Below are 16,251 nucleotides of genomic sequence, written 5' to 3' on the forward strand. Positions count from 1 at the left end.
TGTCCGATGTGAGACAGCAAAGCCGGTCAGTGATGTGAGCAGATGTTCTCCAGGCTCCTCCGGTCACCTTCTGCTACGAACTCCACCTCCCGTTGCGGCTGGTCTTACCAGGTCTTCTGCGGCAGGGACAGGGTGATGCGTCTCCAGTCCATGAACTCTGACGGGTGGTACACGCTGGGTGCCGTGAACTCCGAGCAGCTCGGCATACCGGGCAGACAGGCCTAGGGGGTGAGAAGATACCGTATCCACAGGAGAACGGAGTAGACAAGCGGCTTTATTTACGGTAGCAGAAGCCGCGGGGAACCCCAGCATCTGAGAAGCTGATGCAGGACTGCAGCCTAACTGACCTTGAAGACGGGACACCGGCAAGGATTAAGAGGACGAGGACGCTCGCCAGAAGATTGGATTTTAATGCACATGAAAGAATCAGAGGAAGTCCTCAAACGGCGGACTCATTAACCCCCAGTCAGATCTGGGCAGGAGCTCTGCCGCCTCATGAATATTCACCGCCCAGATTTGATCGGAGGGTCCGTGTTGAAGCGAGAAGATTATCTGCTTGATGATCCCGCAGTTGCCACGTTCTCGCTAATTGGTCCCAAAAAAATGGCGTTTTAATTTGTTCGCTTTTAATGGCCACCAGCGCTGATGGTTCCTCAGAGGCTGAGCATCCATCCACGAAGACCAACCACCCAGCTGGCTCCTGGAGTCACTCTGAGAAGATGACTCAGGAAAAAAACTGAAGCCAGCGCCAGCTTTGGTGTCTGTGTGTGTGTGTGTATTTGTGGTCACCTTGTGTTTGGAAAGCACTTCACACTGGATTGTACTCGCCCAATCAAACACACACACACACACTGATGGTGCTAACCAGGCTAACGGTAATAGCTCGGTGTCTTGCTCAAGGGCACTTCGACACACAGCCCTGATGCATGCGTGTGCGTTGAAGTTGTGTCTTCGAACCTCTTTGACCAGGTGCCAGGTGAGGCCATGGTTGGTGGAGAACTCCAGGCGGACCTGAGTGTCGATGTGGGCGGAGGGCTCGCGGCCGCAGCCCATCACCAGAGAGAACTGCAGGCTGTAAGAGGCGCCGATCTGCATGGACTGGGTCTCCACGTATCTGATGCTGGAGCCAGGGCCGGGCTCCCCGGAGAAGCTGCAAGGAGGACGGAGAGGCTTGGACGTCTGCCGACGGGACACTGAGGAGGTGTGGGCCTGAGGTCCTCCTACCTGAGGGTCCAGTCGTGCTGGCAGTAGGGTTGGACGTGGCCCAGGTAGAAGCCCAGGCTCTGGGTAACGTCCAGTACGTTGCTGAAGTCCAGACTGATGGTGTTGAAGAGCACCGACGTCATGCTGATCTCGTCCAGAGCCCAGACGTCGTTGCCGCGGCCCGAGTGGTATGGCTGCCACCAGCGGAACTGGACGCCAAAACGCCGGGCGCCGGGAGGGAGCTCCACCGACACAATCCTGTGGAGGGACGGGACACAGGCTCCACCGGGGTCACATCTCATGTCCTCCATACAGTCAGCCAGCCAGCCATTCATTCATCTATTCATCAAGCCATCCATCTATCAGCCGTTAATTCATTCATTGTTTAATTCATCCACCCACAGCACCTTCGCACACACGCACAGTGGATTACCTGGGCTCGTGGAAGCCCTGGTAGGAGTAGTGCTGCAGCAAGGTCCAGGTGATGCCGTTGTCGGTGGAGTAGTGGAGCAGGACGCCCTCCCCGGGCTGGTCGGGGGCTGGGCAGGAGCTCAAAGTGCTTCGACTGCCCAGGCGGAGGGTGAACTGCAGGTACCTGACGGATGAGATCATTAGAGGAATGAAGACCAAATTAAACGAGTGCGTTCGAATGCGAAGCGAAGAGGAAGTGAGTCGAGCGGGCGGGGGCGGAGGGGGGGGGGGGGGGGTGTCTGGACCCCAACACTCGTCTGTTCTCATGGAATATTTATTGTGACTTCCATCATCCGTCCTTGGCCCAGCTCCGCTCCCATTGGCTGGTGGTCTGCAGTTCCAGGCAGCTGTTCACTCCATCAGCCAGGAACTGGCATTAAACACGGCCATCAGGTGGCACCGGGGAGCCGCCGCCGTCGTAATCAATCTCACACAGATGCCACGTCCGACCCCATCCTTCTCCGCCCCCCGCGCACACCCACGCACACATTTCCATCCTGGCCCGCCGTCTCCGGCATCACTCATCTGCGGGCTTTCGACGGTCTCCATCCATCTCCCACCGAAGAAGACGTGCTCGGGTCTGGGCTTGGGAACCAGACGAGTTATGCCGGGTCAACCCCCGCCGAGAGGCCCGCTCCTTACCTGGCCTGGGAGCTGTCCAGCGGCGCGGTGACCAGGTGTCTCCTGCTGTCTCGGTTGAAGACCAGCGCCTTTCCGCCGGCCAGCACGCCGCAGCCAAAGCTGACCTCTGCCCCCCGTAAGGAGGAGAAGCTGTGGTACGAGGAGAGGCGGGGGCTGGAGAACCCCTCGGACAGGAACGCCGGGAACGTCTGGGAGGCCAGCTCGCAGGCCGGGCCGCTGAAACCCGGGTCACATCTGCGGGGGGGAGAGGGGCGACCATCAGCCTGAGAGGCGATTGGCCGACGTGCTAGTCAGGAGATAACAAGCTCTCACCTGCAGCCAGTGCGGGAGCAGTGGCCCCTCCCCGAGCAGAACCGAAGGCAGGCCGGCCCGATGTACACTGGAACACACACACAATGGCGGGCGTTGCAGAATTTGTCCACGGGAATCTGTCATGAGGACATCCCATCATGCAGTGTGTGTCTGACCGTTGTCCAGGGCCCACATGCTACCAGCGCCACCGCCCGACTGCTTCCAACGGAAGCGCGTGGCCTCGGTCAGGGCGGCGTTGGGAAGGGGAATGGAGATCCTGGTCCATCTGTGGGTGGAGGAGAACGTGAGCGGACGCCGGCGGTGCAGTCAGAGAACCCTCGGCGCCACGAGGTCCTACCCGCTGTAGTTGTCGGAGGTGTAGACGGTGCTGTGGGGAAAGTGGGGACCAGCACACAGCTCCGGCAGGCACTGGGTGTGCAGGAGGGACCACGACCGGCCCTGGTTGGTGGAGAACTCCAGGGTGACGCTGATGGAGGAGGAGGAAGCGTTGAGTCTGGGGTCTACAGCACACACACACGCACACGCACGCACGCACGCATGCACACACACACACACACACACACACACACACACACACACACACACACACACACACACTTCCCATTGCTCCCTGTAACAGAGTTATTCCAGGCCCTGTGTGGGTGTGTCCCTCCACCTCTGTAGAAGTCTCCCACCTGTTGGCGGGCTGGTAGGATCCGCAGCCCAGGTTGATGGAGAACTGTACAACATGGGTGAGTGTTCCCGGCAGCACAGGCAACAGCTGCATGAAGTCCAGTGCCCAAACGTGGCGCCCGGCGCCACCGTGCTCCTTCTGCTCCAGGCAGAGCTGGGTGACGGAGGTCTGCAGCTCAGGAGGAAGGGCCACCGACACCACAGCCGGCGTCTGGGAGGAACAAAGGAGGACACTCAGGGGTTTAGACCCCCGGCATGACTGAGAGACACTCAGTGGTCCTGGATCTGGATCTCACCCGGTAGGAGGAGAACGGGAGGGTGTCCAGGAGGATGGGTTCTCTCCGGCCCTTCGAGTGCCCGAACAGGAGAACATCATTCCGGTGGGACTCTCCTGGGTGGCAGTCGTCTCCACCTGCACAGGAACAGGGGTTCAGGATTGAGGGCTAACTTATGACCCGAATCTCCGAGTCCGGAGGAGCACGGCCGAGCCGAGGCCGTAGCTGCTGGGTTCCCCGAATCTGCCCCGCCCCCGACCCCTCCATGGGAACATGGAGAACCTGCCAGGAAAAAGAGGGTTTCGGAGAACAGAGACAATATTTGGAGACTTCAGGCCTGGTCAGCAAACATTCAAACCGGTCCAAGACGGCCCGCCGAGGATGTCCAGACAGACTGGAACCGAGCGTGACATGAAAACGGAGAAGACCTGAGCCAAGAGAACCAGCGACGCCGCCAGACCTTCTCTGTTATTCCAGTGCGGCTTATTACCACGTAATACACAGGAACATGATCAAAAACATCACAACTCAGAAGTGCTTGCAGATGTTCTCTGGTGTAGACACACTGAGGAGAAGACAGGAGGCAGAGATGAAGATGTGGAGGTTCTTTTTGGCGGTGAGCAGGACAGAGAGGATCCGGAAGGAGTCCGTCAGAGGGACAGCACACGATAGATGTTTTGGAGATAAAGTCACACTGAGATGGAGAAGATCTGGGGAGAAGGATGCTGAGGTTGGAGGTCTAGAGGAAGACCAGGGAGGACAATTATGGATGGAGGGAAGGAGGACAGGAAGGTAGACGGTGTGAGAGGAGAGGGTTCGACGGAGGCAGGCGATTGGCTGATGATTAGATGGAGGCAGGTGATTGGCTGTGGGGACTTCCGAGGAGTAGCCCAGAGGAAAACGATCACAGGGGAGAACGATCAAAATCTACAGATGCACATCGGAAGAGAACAGAGCTCATGGAGGGAACTAGAGGTGGAGAAGAAGGTGTGAAGGTGTACCCATGCTGAAGTGGAAGCGCAGGTTCCCGTAGGAGGTGGTGTCCATGTAGGGCGTGCAGACGCTCCTCTGGCCGTCCCTGTCGAACACCAGTGCTGAGCCTGACTCCACCTCCCCACACTGGGTCCCGTACACGGCGCCGTGGATGTCCCAGCTGGAGAAGAAGATCAACCAAAATAAGCTCTGCTGATGAAGCAAGGAGGAAGGTTTTTATCTTCTTACACCAGAGATTATCAGGCAGAACTTTAACCTCATTCATAATTCAAGCAGAATAAAGTCCCTCGGTTCCTCCAGAAGAACTTTGACTCTGAGAGGCGCAGCTTGACTCTCCCGGCTGAGCAGCTTTAAGGAGGCTTTATCCCAGAAGATGGACTCAGCCGATATCCAAGCTGCTCGTGAAACGGCTCCAGACCTCCAAGAAACACTCCAAACATCCAATCCTGGTACACTTCAACCCCGAGAAGACCCCGAGGCAAAGACATGACAGCAGACGCCAGGTTCTGGACATGGCGTCTGCTGTCCTTTGGTGCAACGAGCATTGGGATGACCTCCGTGTTGGAGGGACCAAACAACCTCTGCACACAGGCACGGTCTGACACAGGAGAACTACCTCTGCGGGTCAGGATTCCACAGTCCACGGTGTCCCTGAAGGACAAGGACCACTGCTTTGGAGACAGCAAGCTCCACTTTCTGTCCAGAGAAGACAGCTGGTTCAGGGGAGGAGTCAAAGAAGACATCTTTGTCAACTTGGAGACCTTCACTGGACAGATCCATACCAAGGCAGCTCAAGACAGTTGCAGGTCCACCTGCACCCTGCAGCACATCTGGAGAGGTCATCTACCCTCACCGGGTCCCAGTGACTCCAGAAGGACTTAAGGACTTCTGTTTCACGCATTAGCCTCGCGGGGACCTGCTCAGTCTCCAACTCAGGTGAGACCCCACTTCTGACCTTCGTTCTCCAAACCATCTCCGGGGGAGGCTGTAGTTCACCTGCCAGGCCAGTAGGCCGTGCTGTGGTTTTATGGTGGACTAAAACTCACACTTCCTGTCCCTGGACCCTGGACTACAATGAGTAGTGGACCGTGAATCCAAGGAATCCAAGTCCAAGGACTCTGGAGAACTCTGGAGTCCACCATTGTTGTTATGGTGGACACATCCACCAACCTGCCCCAGTGGGGTCTTTCCCTGGACCCACAGGGCTCAGGTTAGATCTGGACCAGAGCGGATCATCGGTCCAGCCCGGACCCCTCGGGCTCATCATCTTCTCCACTGTGCTGGAGGAGTCATCTCCCACAGCTCCGCTGCCATCTCGGAGTTTAGGGACCAGATGTGATCGTTCACACCTCGCAGGTGAACAAGCTCTGAGTGTGCGTCACCTGCTGTACGACACACACATACACACGCACGCACGCACACTCACACACACACTCACACACACACACACAGGCTGTGCACAGTGGAGAGGAGCCTCATTATCGGTGACAGAAGTGAACTCAGTATGTCGACCCGCTCCTGCTTGTCCGACCCTCCCCCTCGCTCCCCCTTGCTTCCCCCTTGCTCCCACTCCCGTCATCACGCGCTCCAGGCTGAGTGATCCTCCCGCTGCGAACTGTCCCTACTAAGCCCCTTCCTGCCCACCTGACATGTGTCAGCTTACGGCGCCCCCTAGCAGTGAGGCGTCGTGCTATGCAGCATGATGGCCTCCATCAGGCAGGGGGTGGAGGTAGAGGTGGGGGTGTCAGCAGGTGGAACCAACACCTGTTTGAAGCCGCTCTCATTAATGGAGACAAAATTACAAACACCCGACTCAGGAGGTGGGGAAGAACCGGCTGTTCATCACAGCAGGCGAGGTGTGTGTTTATGTGAGGGTCTCCACCTCCTCCATCCCCCACAGGGGTGTGTTTAGTTTACGTGAGGGTCTCTCCCCCCCACCCCCGAGGGTCCTGATTGGCCCTCGGTCATTCTGAGGGAGCAGGAGCTCCATCTGAGGTCTCAGGTCAATCCTGCTCACATCTGATCCAGCTGGCAGACCAGTGGAGAGGTTACAAGAACCACCGCTACACCAATCAGGAGGGAGTGATGACCCGGGGATGGACAGACGGTGTCAAGATCCTTCTCCGTCGTGAAGACATGAAGCTCACCTGCCTGAGATGAGGGAAGGCAACCAGATCCCTCAAGGGGCTGGAGAAGAAAGACCATCACCCGACTAACCTTGAGGGCGGGCTCTCGAAGTCCTCCTCCCAGTAGCTGCGTCCCTCCTCGCGGTGCAGGTCGATGTCTCTGCTGGAGGCGAAGCTGTGGCCCACTCCCTCGCCGCCGTGGAAGTACAGGGTGTTCCCCTCCGACTGACAGGCGTGCTGGCCAATGAGGAGGCAGCTGTTAATACTGTCGCAGAGCACCCGAGGACCATGACGACCACTACCGCCGTCCAAACATCATCTCCAGCAGGAATGGAGTGACCTTCTGACATCTGCTTGGCAACCTGTATCACTGTGCGCTCACGGTAGGCAACCGTTCCTCTGCTTCTCCTGCTTACATGAGGCTCAACACAAGATGACACCAGATGGCTGCGCTGAAGAAGAGTCCAGTCTCCACAGATGGACGGAGAGGAGGTTCTACCAGGCGGCAGTTTTGCTGAGCGGTTCACTGGAGCAGAAGAAGTCGAAGATGTAGTGAAGCATACCTTGACGGTGGCTCCGGGGAAGAAGAGCCAGTTGGCAGTGTCCGGGGGGTCCAGGTTGTCCTCCACCAGGGGAGGCCTGTGGGCGGCGTTGACCAGCAGCACATTGTCCAGTCCCCAGCAGGACTCGTAGCCCTCTGGACCCTGGGGGCTCTGCTGGGACCAGCGCAGGCGTACGCTTTCGGCCCTGGACAGCAGCGGCAGGGGCAGAAGGTGCACCACGGTGCTGCTGTTGGTAGGAGCTCTGGGGGGTCGGAGACAAATTCGTTAGTGCCGAGCAGAAGGTTGTGGAGGAGGAGGAGGACGAGAAGACACCTGATGGTCTCGAGTGTGACCCAGTCTTCTGAGGAGCTATTGGTTCCACCGAGGCTGTAGGACACGGAGATCTCTGGGTCGGAGTAGCTGAAGCGGCAGGAACCGGAGCCTGAAGGACAGAACCACACTGAGAACTCGCATGTTCCCTCTCAGACAGACGTCCCTGGAGGAGCCTGGACATCTTGAAGGCCACGACAAGGTGAAGAACCTGTCGTAGCTACATCAAGTTCCTCAGAGAGAAGAAGTCTGTCCCAGCCCTCTGGCGTCAGGAGGAGCAATAAGCAAAGCGGTTGGAGAAACAAAGACCATAAACAGCTTCTGACATGAGGAATCGTGCAGGGGGGCAGAAGGTCAGAACGTTCCTGCACGGAAGCTCGTTATTCAGAGCCCGTTCTGACGAGGTGTGTCTTTAATGAGCGCCGAGACTTGATACTCACCGAGGGCGAACTGAAGGACGGATGCCGTGCTAGTGTTGAGAGGAACCGTGGTCTGGAGGGGGGCAAAGATGGTGCAGTGAGCAGATCAACCTTCACATAATGCCATATGATGAAAGGTCTTCTCTTTGAAATGTTAATCCCACGCTCCCGGTAGAACACCGAGCTGAAGATAAGCCCCATCGTTGCTTCTGCTGATGGAGGTGGAGGAGGTGCTGTTTTGGTGGTGCGTTCTGGACGTGCGCTCCTGACGGAGCTGCTGCCAGGGAGCCCGGCCAAACGGCTGGAGCAGAACAAGAGGCTTCCAGGAGACGCCTGGCCAAACAGGACCTCAGCTTCATCTCCCACAGCAAAACCAGAGGTTTGATATGGACTTCAGAAGGACCGGCGGAGGACATGGAAGAGCTTGATAAGCAATAACTGTGTGTGTGTGTGTGTGTGTGTGTGTGTGTGTGTGCGTGTGTGTGTGTGTGTGTGTGTGTGTATGTGTGTGTCCTGTACAAATCATCACTGTGTCCTTTCTGTGTTCTCCTAGCAGCTACGTTTCTATAAAACACCTTCCAGGAGGTTTGTCTGAGAAGCGGAGGAAAGGATGAATCTGAGAGGAAGTTCTAGCATTCAGCTTCTCCAGCTGGGGAGCCTGCTATGAGCAGAGAGGTCTATGGAGCTGCTCTGGACCCCTGGACCTGCACTCAGGTCCACCCGCAGGTGAGCGGTGGACGCCATTTACCAGCTCTCGCTCCCCAAAGGGCTCGCAGAAGGTCAGGGCCCGGCCGTGCATCAGGACGCCGCACTGCTCCCCCACCTCGCAGCTGCTGCACGCCGACCTGAGGGGCATCAGGACAGACATCAGGAGGGGCATCAGGAAGGGTATCAAGTAGGGCATCAGGAGATCCCAAATACCACCACCTACCAGATGCCGGCGTCCAGATCTCCTTGGAGGTTGGAGTCGAAGTCATCACGTAGCACGGCGTGATTGCCGTGGAACTCCACTAAACAGACGCAAGTGCACAGTGTAAGGAACACCTTGAAGGTTCATAACCACGGTGTGTCATTGTTTGGACGGGAGAAGAAGTGAAGACCTACCCAGACTGGGCCTCAGCGGGGACTCGGTGGGAGCTGAAACAGAGGAAGAGGAGCAGAGTCAGTATCTCCAGTCCATGATCCTGTGCCAGAAGGTGACCAAACGGGGGGGGGTCAGGAGGTCCGCGGGGTCTTCAGACTGGTCACAGGGTCAACCACGGGTTAAGGTTAGGCCTCGAAGACCCGAGTGTGAAGGTGATCTTTGGAGCAGAGACGGTGGAAAAGTCACTCCAGACCTCATAAATCTAAGTGATGGATTATTGATTGGTTTGTTAGTTGGTCCAGGAACCTTGTGAGAACTTATTGGAGACACGATGGCATCAGGTCCAGAAGCAGGATGGACCTTCATCTCACATGAAACAGGTGTCATGTGTCCATACATTTGACCTGACAGCAACGGGGCATCCTTCATTTCCTTGGGCAGGTGGGGTCGAAAAGCAGGAGGAGGAGGAGGATCATCTAATTCCAGGTTCTGTCCTCCTGAGAAGATCTGCCCTGATCACACCAGGGCTCATCCCAAAGTGAAATCTCCTGCTTGAGACTGTCCTTCAGATCTTCAGGAGGTCCAGTGGTTCCCTCATGAGGGGTGAATGATCCGAGTCTTCACATTGCAAAGCTTCATGGGGGAAACTTCTTGTCAGTTGGAGAACTTTCATATGGTCCCACAGAGTGTGTGTGTGTGTGTGTGGGGGGGGGGGGGGGTCGAATGGGGTTCCAGCTGCTGCTTCCTGATAGGCTGCAGAGCTGGGAGTGGGGGGGCAGATCAAAGAGCCCCCCCCCCAATTCTGCAGTGTCTGCTGATTGGACCAGCTGCATTCTGAAGGTCCCCATTAAAGTTCTACAACAACCAGTTTACATGGTTTCAATCTCCACCGCTGGTAATCCTCCCTCTGACACCCACGGGGGTAATAAATGTCTGCTCCTCCCCCCTTTGACAAACCCCTCTAAATCACAGCTCCTTCCTCTGAGGCCACTCGGCTGGAAAAAGGCCCAGAAGATCTTCCGTGCTTGGATAATCCCTTCTGTCCTCCAAAAAGGCCTCATTTGCAGTTTTTCTGTCTCCGTGCTTCATCACGCTCTTCGCTGCCTCTGTCACTGTCCCACCCCTCCATCTCCTCTGTCCCCTCCACCTCCTCCACCCATCGGTGCAGGCGGACCAGACAGCGCTCTCCCTCCACCCACACTAATCTCCTCTCACTTTCTTAAAGACTCCAATTACTGCCTCCTATATTAGCGGCTCATCTTCGCTAATGCCTGTATCTCCATGGCCAGGGCTTACACACACACACACACACACACACACACACACACAGCTTAGCTCTCCACTGCTAACCCACTTCTCACTGCTACTCCTTTTTGCTCTGCACACACACACACACACACACACACACACACACATACACACACATACACACATACACACACACACACCCCGGTCCGGGTGGGGGGGTCATGTGAGCATAAGCTCCAGCAGACTCAGACATCTGGGCACAAAGAGAGCAGGGCACAAGTCATGTTAAATCCCCCCCTCTAATCCACACTCTGTAAACTGCTACCAGCCTCTCTCCCCCCACACCCACTCACCCCCCACTCACCCCCCACTCACCCCACTCACCCCACTCTCCCCCCCCTCCCCGTCTGACTCACATCCTTGACAACGAGAGGCCCATTTGAAGTGGAGAGCCTCCAACTGGCGGTTGCTATTACTGGCTCACCAGGACCTTCTTCTCCTCTTGTGGTGCCAACACTCCACAACCCCTTGGAAAAGGGTGGCCTCATTACAGTTCTCACAGGTGAGTGGAGACCCGTAGATGAGTGGAGACTCCTAGGTGAGTGGAGACTCCTAAGTAGGTGAGTGCTCAGAAGATGATGTTCTCCAGCTATCTGCAGAGTGGACACCAGCAGAGAGGAGGAACCTCACAAATATGTGGAAAGAGAAGGGAGGATGGAAACAAGAGGGCAGGCTGGAGCCCATCAGACCACGAGGAGACAACCAGACCATCAGGAAACCTGAGTTTCTCCAATGATCAATCTGGGGAACGTGATAGAGGGACTTCCAGCCAGGAGGCGGAGGCTGAAGGTCCAACAGCCACAGACGCTCCACTACCTCCACCCCAACCCTGTGGGGTCCTTCAGCCTCATCCTCCTTGTCCGGTCATTCATTTTCTTGGTGGAGGTCAGAAGGTGAGAGGAAAAGATGCAGTGAAGACCAAGGGCTGGAAATACTTCTATCTTCTAAGTTCTGAGTGCTCTCCACAACCCTCCACCTCCTATTAGCATGAAGATCCATCTGAAGGATCTCCATAATTCTTCTCCTGCTGGATAATCTGTCCATTTGTTCTCCATATCATGGCTGATTGTGTTCTGCTTTCACCCCCCCACCACCTTGCTTCCAGGGATCATCACCCTGCTTTAGATAGCTTTCACTTCTCCAGCTCTTCAAAGCTCACGTCTTAAGAACATGAACTTCTGAGGAGGCCTGATCTGCCCCCCCATCTCTAACTCTTCTGAAGCTGAGATAAGCAGACCCCCCCCCATCCCAGACACAACCATGGTGGGGGGGGGGGGTCTGCTGGGCCTTCAGCACCAAAGGAACCTGCTTGAGAAGTTTTTCTTCTTCCTCCTTTTTCTTGAAGCAGTTTCCTTCATTGAGATACAGCCGCCTCCACTGAGGGCTCCTTGTCTGTCTTCCACATCTGCCAGCAGGTCCATTGAGGTCCATCAGAAACCAAAGTTCAGACTCGGCATGGTTCTCCTGCTCGGTTGCAACAGGAGGAGAGAAGATGATCCATCACCTTCAACCATCTCCATCTCCGGAGCCTCCAACAGACAGGAGAACAAATGGCCGCTAACCAGCTGTCAATCAAGGGCCCTGAACAGGAAGCTCCTCCATGTATCCTTCGCACAAGATCTAAACCAGGGGTTTCCTCCTCCACGCGGGTCCTTCCCTTGATCATCTGATGGCTCAAGGACTTGTTGCTTCTGCAGCAGCCTCTTGAAGGACCACCGAGGCTCCTTCAGGGATGTCTGACTTCCTCACCTGGTCTCCAGTGGGTTCTTCTGAGGGTGCAGGCAGTGGTGGTGGACAGTGAGCTGGAGTTCCATGTGGGTTTTTAGGGGAGGGTGGTGGATCTGCCTCCAAGCTAATCCTCTTGCCCTGATGTTCCTTAGATTCTCCTCCTCGCTGCTAGAATTAGCGATGTTTGATCCGCAGCAGAGAGAGGCTTCTCACCATTCGACCTGCCCTGCTGAACAGGAAGCTTCTGGACATGCAGGTGGATGCTCCACTTGCGGCCTGGATCAACAACTACCTCACAGGTCGGCCGCAGTACGTGAGGCTGGGGAACATCACATCAGACACCATTGTGAGCAGCACGTGGGCGCCACGGGACGGTCCTGTCTCCCTTCCTGTTCACGCTCTACACCTCAGACTTCAGGTTCTCCTCACAGTCCTGCCACCTGCAGAAATTCTCAGATGACTCTGCCATCGTGGGCTGCATTAACGGAGGCCAGGAGGAGGAGTACAGGAGCGTGGTGGACACGTTTGTGGAGTGGTGTGGACTGAACCACCTGCAGCTCAATGTGACAAAGACAAAGGAGCAAGTGGTGGATTTCAGGAAACAAAGGACCCACCTGAATCCGGTCACCATCAGGGGTACAGAAGTGGACATTGTGGACACCTACAAGTACCTGGGTGTCCACTTGGACAATTAACTGGACTGGACTTTGAACACCAATGCCATCTTCAAGAAAGGTCAGAGCCGCTTGTTCTTCCTCAGGAGGCTAAGATCTTTCTACGTCTGCAGGACCATGCTGCAGATGTTTTACCACTCGGTGGTGTCCAGCGTCATCTTCTACGCTGTTGTGTGCTGGGCAGCAGGATCAAGACAGCTGACACCAACAGACTCAACAAGCTCATCAGGAGAGCTGGGTCTGTCCTGGGAGTAGAGCTGGAGTCTGTTGTGCAGGTGTCAGAGAGGAGGATGATGAGGAAGCTCCTCAGCATCATGGACAACGTCCATCACCCCCTGCATGCCACACTGACATCCTGTCAGAGTTCTTTCAGTCGTAGACTGATACCACCAAGGAGCTCGACGGAACGCCACAGGAGGTTGTTCCTACCTGAGGCTATCAGACTTTTTAATTCTTCTTCCTTCAGCCGCAGGGAATCATCAAATCTTTGCACTTAACACCTTAAAACACTTAGCCTTCACTTTGACACTTTATAGTTTTATTTGTATTTCTTATTCTCCCTCCCCTTTTTTTTACTGTTTATACAATTTCATACTATCATTTAATAATGTTATGTTTTACTTGAAACTCTGGCACAACTTGGGACAAATAAAGTTGTTCTTATTCTTATTCTTATTCTTATTCTTATTCTTATTCTTATTCTTATTCTTATTCTTATTCTTATTCTTATTCTTATTCTTATTCTTATTCTTATTCTTATTCTTATTCTTATTCTTATTCTTATTCTTATTCTTATTCTTATTCTTATTCTTATTCTTATTCTTATTCTTATTCTTATTCTTATTCTTAAACAAGCAATTCCACAACATCAGCGGTCGAAGGAGATGGAGGAGATGGAGGAGGAGGAGGATGTGGAGGAGATGGTAGAGGAGGAGGAGATGGAGGGGGGCTGTCTCTCTGCAGCTGCTTAAGTCTGTCAGACGGGTGGAGGCAGGATCTGCAGGGCGGAGCGGCCGGCCGCTTCAGCATAAGCTGAAACTAATCTGGCAAATAGAGGAGCACCAGTATCTCCAGCTCCAGCTCACATCATCAGCAACAAAGAGTCCAGGGGGGGGGGTTCTGCTAACACCCACACCCACACCCACAACAGGAGGCAGCGTGCCCGGTGGTGTGTGCAGGTGTGGTAGAAGGTTGTGGGCTCACCTCCCTGCTCACAGAGCTGCTGGGCCAAGGCGTCCTTGAAGAGGATGTGTCCATGGTGCGTCGCCGTCGCCCTGGGAGACAGAAGAGGAGACGTCTGAGAAGGAGAATAAGTCTGAGGTGAAGGAGAAGCGGTTGAAGTAGGAAGAGGAGAGGTTTTAGCAGAAGAGAAGAGGTCTTAGGTGGAAGGGAGCAGATAAAGAGGTCCATGGAGCCGCCCGCCATTCACACGCAGCAAAACGGCAGCTTTGTTCCTTAAAGAACGGCGGGTGATTCGACTCGAAGACGGATGAATTCTTCATGGAGAGCAAACATCTCCATCTGGGTGTGGAATACATTATTCATCTGGAGATGGGAAGATCTTTAAAAATATACAAGAGTGCAGCGGGGGGGGGGGGGGGTGCTCAGGTGTAGGAGGAGGAGGAGGATCCTAGAAACATCAGAGCGAGAAGGTGAAGGACCAGCCATGCCAGGAGGGGGGCTTCACCCTCAACCCACAACCAGACTGGACCCCACCTCTGGGTGGAGGACAGCAGAGGAGAAGATGGAGGTCAGACTGGAGAAGAGAAGATGGAGTTCAGACAAGCTAGGAGGAGATGGAGGTCAGACAGGGGAGGAGAAGATGGCGGTCAGACAGCAGAGGAGGTGCTCTGAGGTGGTCTGGATCTACTCTTCAATCACTCATTCCTGCTGCTCCTCGCTGGGGCTCCACCTCCACCCTCCTGCTCCTCCACCAGTCAAGACATCGCCACCTTCATTTGGGCTGCAGAGCAACAAGAAGACCCTGGTCCACGTGGCAGGAAGCGAGGAGGAAACGCCCAGTCCAGTTTGGATTTTATGAATAAAAGATGGTGCATAATGAGGGATGGGGCTTGTAGGAACAAGCCCCTTAAATATTTAGCAAACACACTCAGCTACGGATCAGTACACACAGAACAGGGGGCATGGAGACCTGGAGGACAGGAGATGGTTGGAGGAGGAACATGGAGACCACCATTTAGCGGGAGAAGAAGAATTTGTTATCAGCACAGTGTGACGCCAGCGTCTGCCCTCGCATCACACTCCAACGCTGCTCGGTGTGTGTGTGTGTGTGTGTGTGTCTCATTACTGTCACACACACATACACACACACACACACATACACACACACAGAACATTTACTGAACATCTAAATGTTAATTTGAGTGTCTTTGGCGGGTGTAGAGGAGGAGGAGGAGGAGGTGTTTCTATCCTCTGCAGTCCTGGAACGAGGGATCATTCATCTTGTGGAGATGCGTGTCCTCCTAGCCCCTCGTTAGGCAGCAGACCTCAGACGGAGCAGGAGATGGAGGGAGATGTGAGGAGAGGAGGAGGGACGGGGGGATATGCTGATGGCAAATACCGATAGGGGTTAGAGAGCTGTTTCTTTCAGAGCCACAATCTGCTGTCAACTATGGAGGCGTGCAAGGCACACACACACACACACACACACACACACACAAACACACACACTCACACACATGCTCTTCACATGTATGCAGATGGACAGGCTGTCAGTCAAACAGCTCCCGAAGCCCCTGGAGGAGGTAATTACCAGCCACGTCCTCCATGTTGGATTACATGTTGCTGTCGGCCTTGGATGTCCCCCAAGGGGCGGTTGACAGCCCACACACACACACACACGCACACACACACACACACGCGCACGCAGGCACGCAGGCGCGCACGCACGCACAAAAACACAGCGTGGGGTCCGCATGGCTGCCGCTGCTGTTGGATGTGTTGGAGCAGAGTTGCTTTCAGAGCCACAGGAAGGTGGAGGTGGAGGTGGAACCGACCTTCTCTGCCCAGGTGGGGTCCACATGGTGTGACTCTTGTGCAACAACAACCAGCCCACTCAGCTTCTGCGTAAAGGAGGGACTGTGGGTGGAGCTCCTCTGTCAGAGGCAAGGAACCTGGACCTCCATGAGGTCAACCAGGAGATCTCAACCTGTCTGAGGTGAACCTGGGGAGGCTGGCCGATGGCATGCAGCCATCTCTGGTCCAAGGGTGGTCCAGTACGCTTCTTCTGAAAACAAGTGGTTGTATGTTCTCCATCCGGCCGCGCAGGAATGGTCTGACCCCCCTTCACGTGCAAACCCCCATCTCAGAAGGGTGGACGTATGATTGATGAGGTCACGGTCGTCCTGGGGGAAATATGGCAGACGCGTGAAGGCGGCGACCTTTAGGCGGTTCGCCGCAGATTAAAAGTGAATTATTTAAACCGGTACCCTGGAGGACGCTGATTCCTGAA

General features: G+C 55.2%; 1 protein-coding gene across 3 annotated transcripts in view; it reads right to left on the minus strand.

Annotated features, from left to right (window-relative positions):
* Positions 1 to 16,251, minus strand: part of reln (reelin) — a 57,351-nt gene that overhangs the window by 17,369 nt on the left and 23,731 nt on the right. For 2 of the 3 annotated variants that reach the window (XM_086162783.1, XM_086162784.1), the window contains exons 1-18: positions 9,090 to 10,267; positions 8,917 to 8,995; positions 8,734 to 8,830; positions 8,007 to 8,058; positions 7,570 to 7,678; positions 7,258 to 7,498; positions 6,786 to 6,931; positions 4,577 to 4,728; positions 3,597 to 3,712; positions 3,303 to 3,511; positions 2,966 to 3,094; positions 2,784 to 2,893; positions 2,629 to 2,695; positions 2,317 to 2,550; positions 1,637 to 1,798; positions 1,225 to 1,461; positions 958 to 1,150; positions 109 to 221 (exon numbers count right to left, since the gene is read on the minus strand). In XM_086162783.1, the coding sequence (XP_086018909.1) occupies positions 109 to 221; positions 958 to 1,150; positions 1,225 to 1,461; positions 1,637 to 1,798; positions 2,317 to 2,550; positions 2,629 to 2,695; positions 2,784 to 2,893; positions 2,966 to 3,094; positions 3,303 to 3,511; positions 3,597 to 3,712; positions 4,577 to 4,728; positions 6,786 to 6,931; positions 7,258 to 7,498; positions 7,570 to 7,678; positions 8,007 to 8,058; positions 8,734 to 8,784 (2,321 nt within the window). In that variant the 5' untranslated portion in view covers positions 8,785 to 8,830; positions 8,917 to 8,995; positions 9,090 to 10,267. Of the gene's footprint in view, positions 1 to 108; positions 222 to 957; positions 1,151 to 1,224; positions 1,462 to 1,636; positions 1,799 to 2,316; positions 2,551 to 2,628; positions 2,696 to 2,783; positions 2,894 to 2,965; positions 3,095 to 3,302; positions 3,512 to 3,596; positions 3,713 to 4,576; positions 4,729 to 6,785; positions 6,932 to 7,257; positions 7,499 to 7,569; positions 7,679 to 8,006; positions 8,059 to 8,733; positions 8,831 to 8,916; positions 8,996 to 9,089; positions 10,268 to 13,982; positions 14,054 to 16,251 lie in introns of those variants that run through there. The other variant, XM_086162785.1, reaches the window with a different exon arrangement.

Source organism: Fistularia commersonii, chromosome 17 (assembly GCF_037954325.1).
Source record: "Fistularia commersonii isolate RoL2024-O1a breed Wild chromosome 17, RoL_Fcom_v1.0, whole genome shotgun sequence".
Classification (NCBI taxonomy): Eukaryota; Metazoa; Chordata; class Actinopteri; order Syngnathiformes; family Fistulariidae; genus Fistularia; species Fistularia commersonii.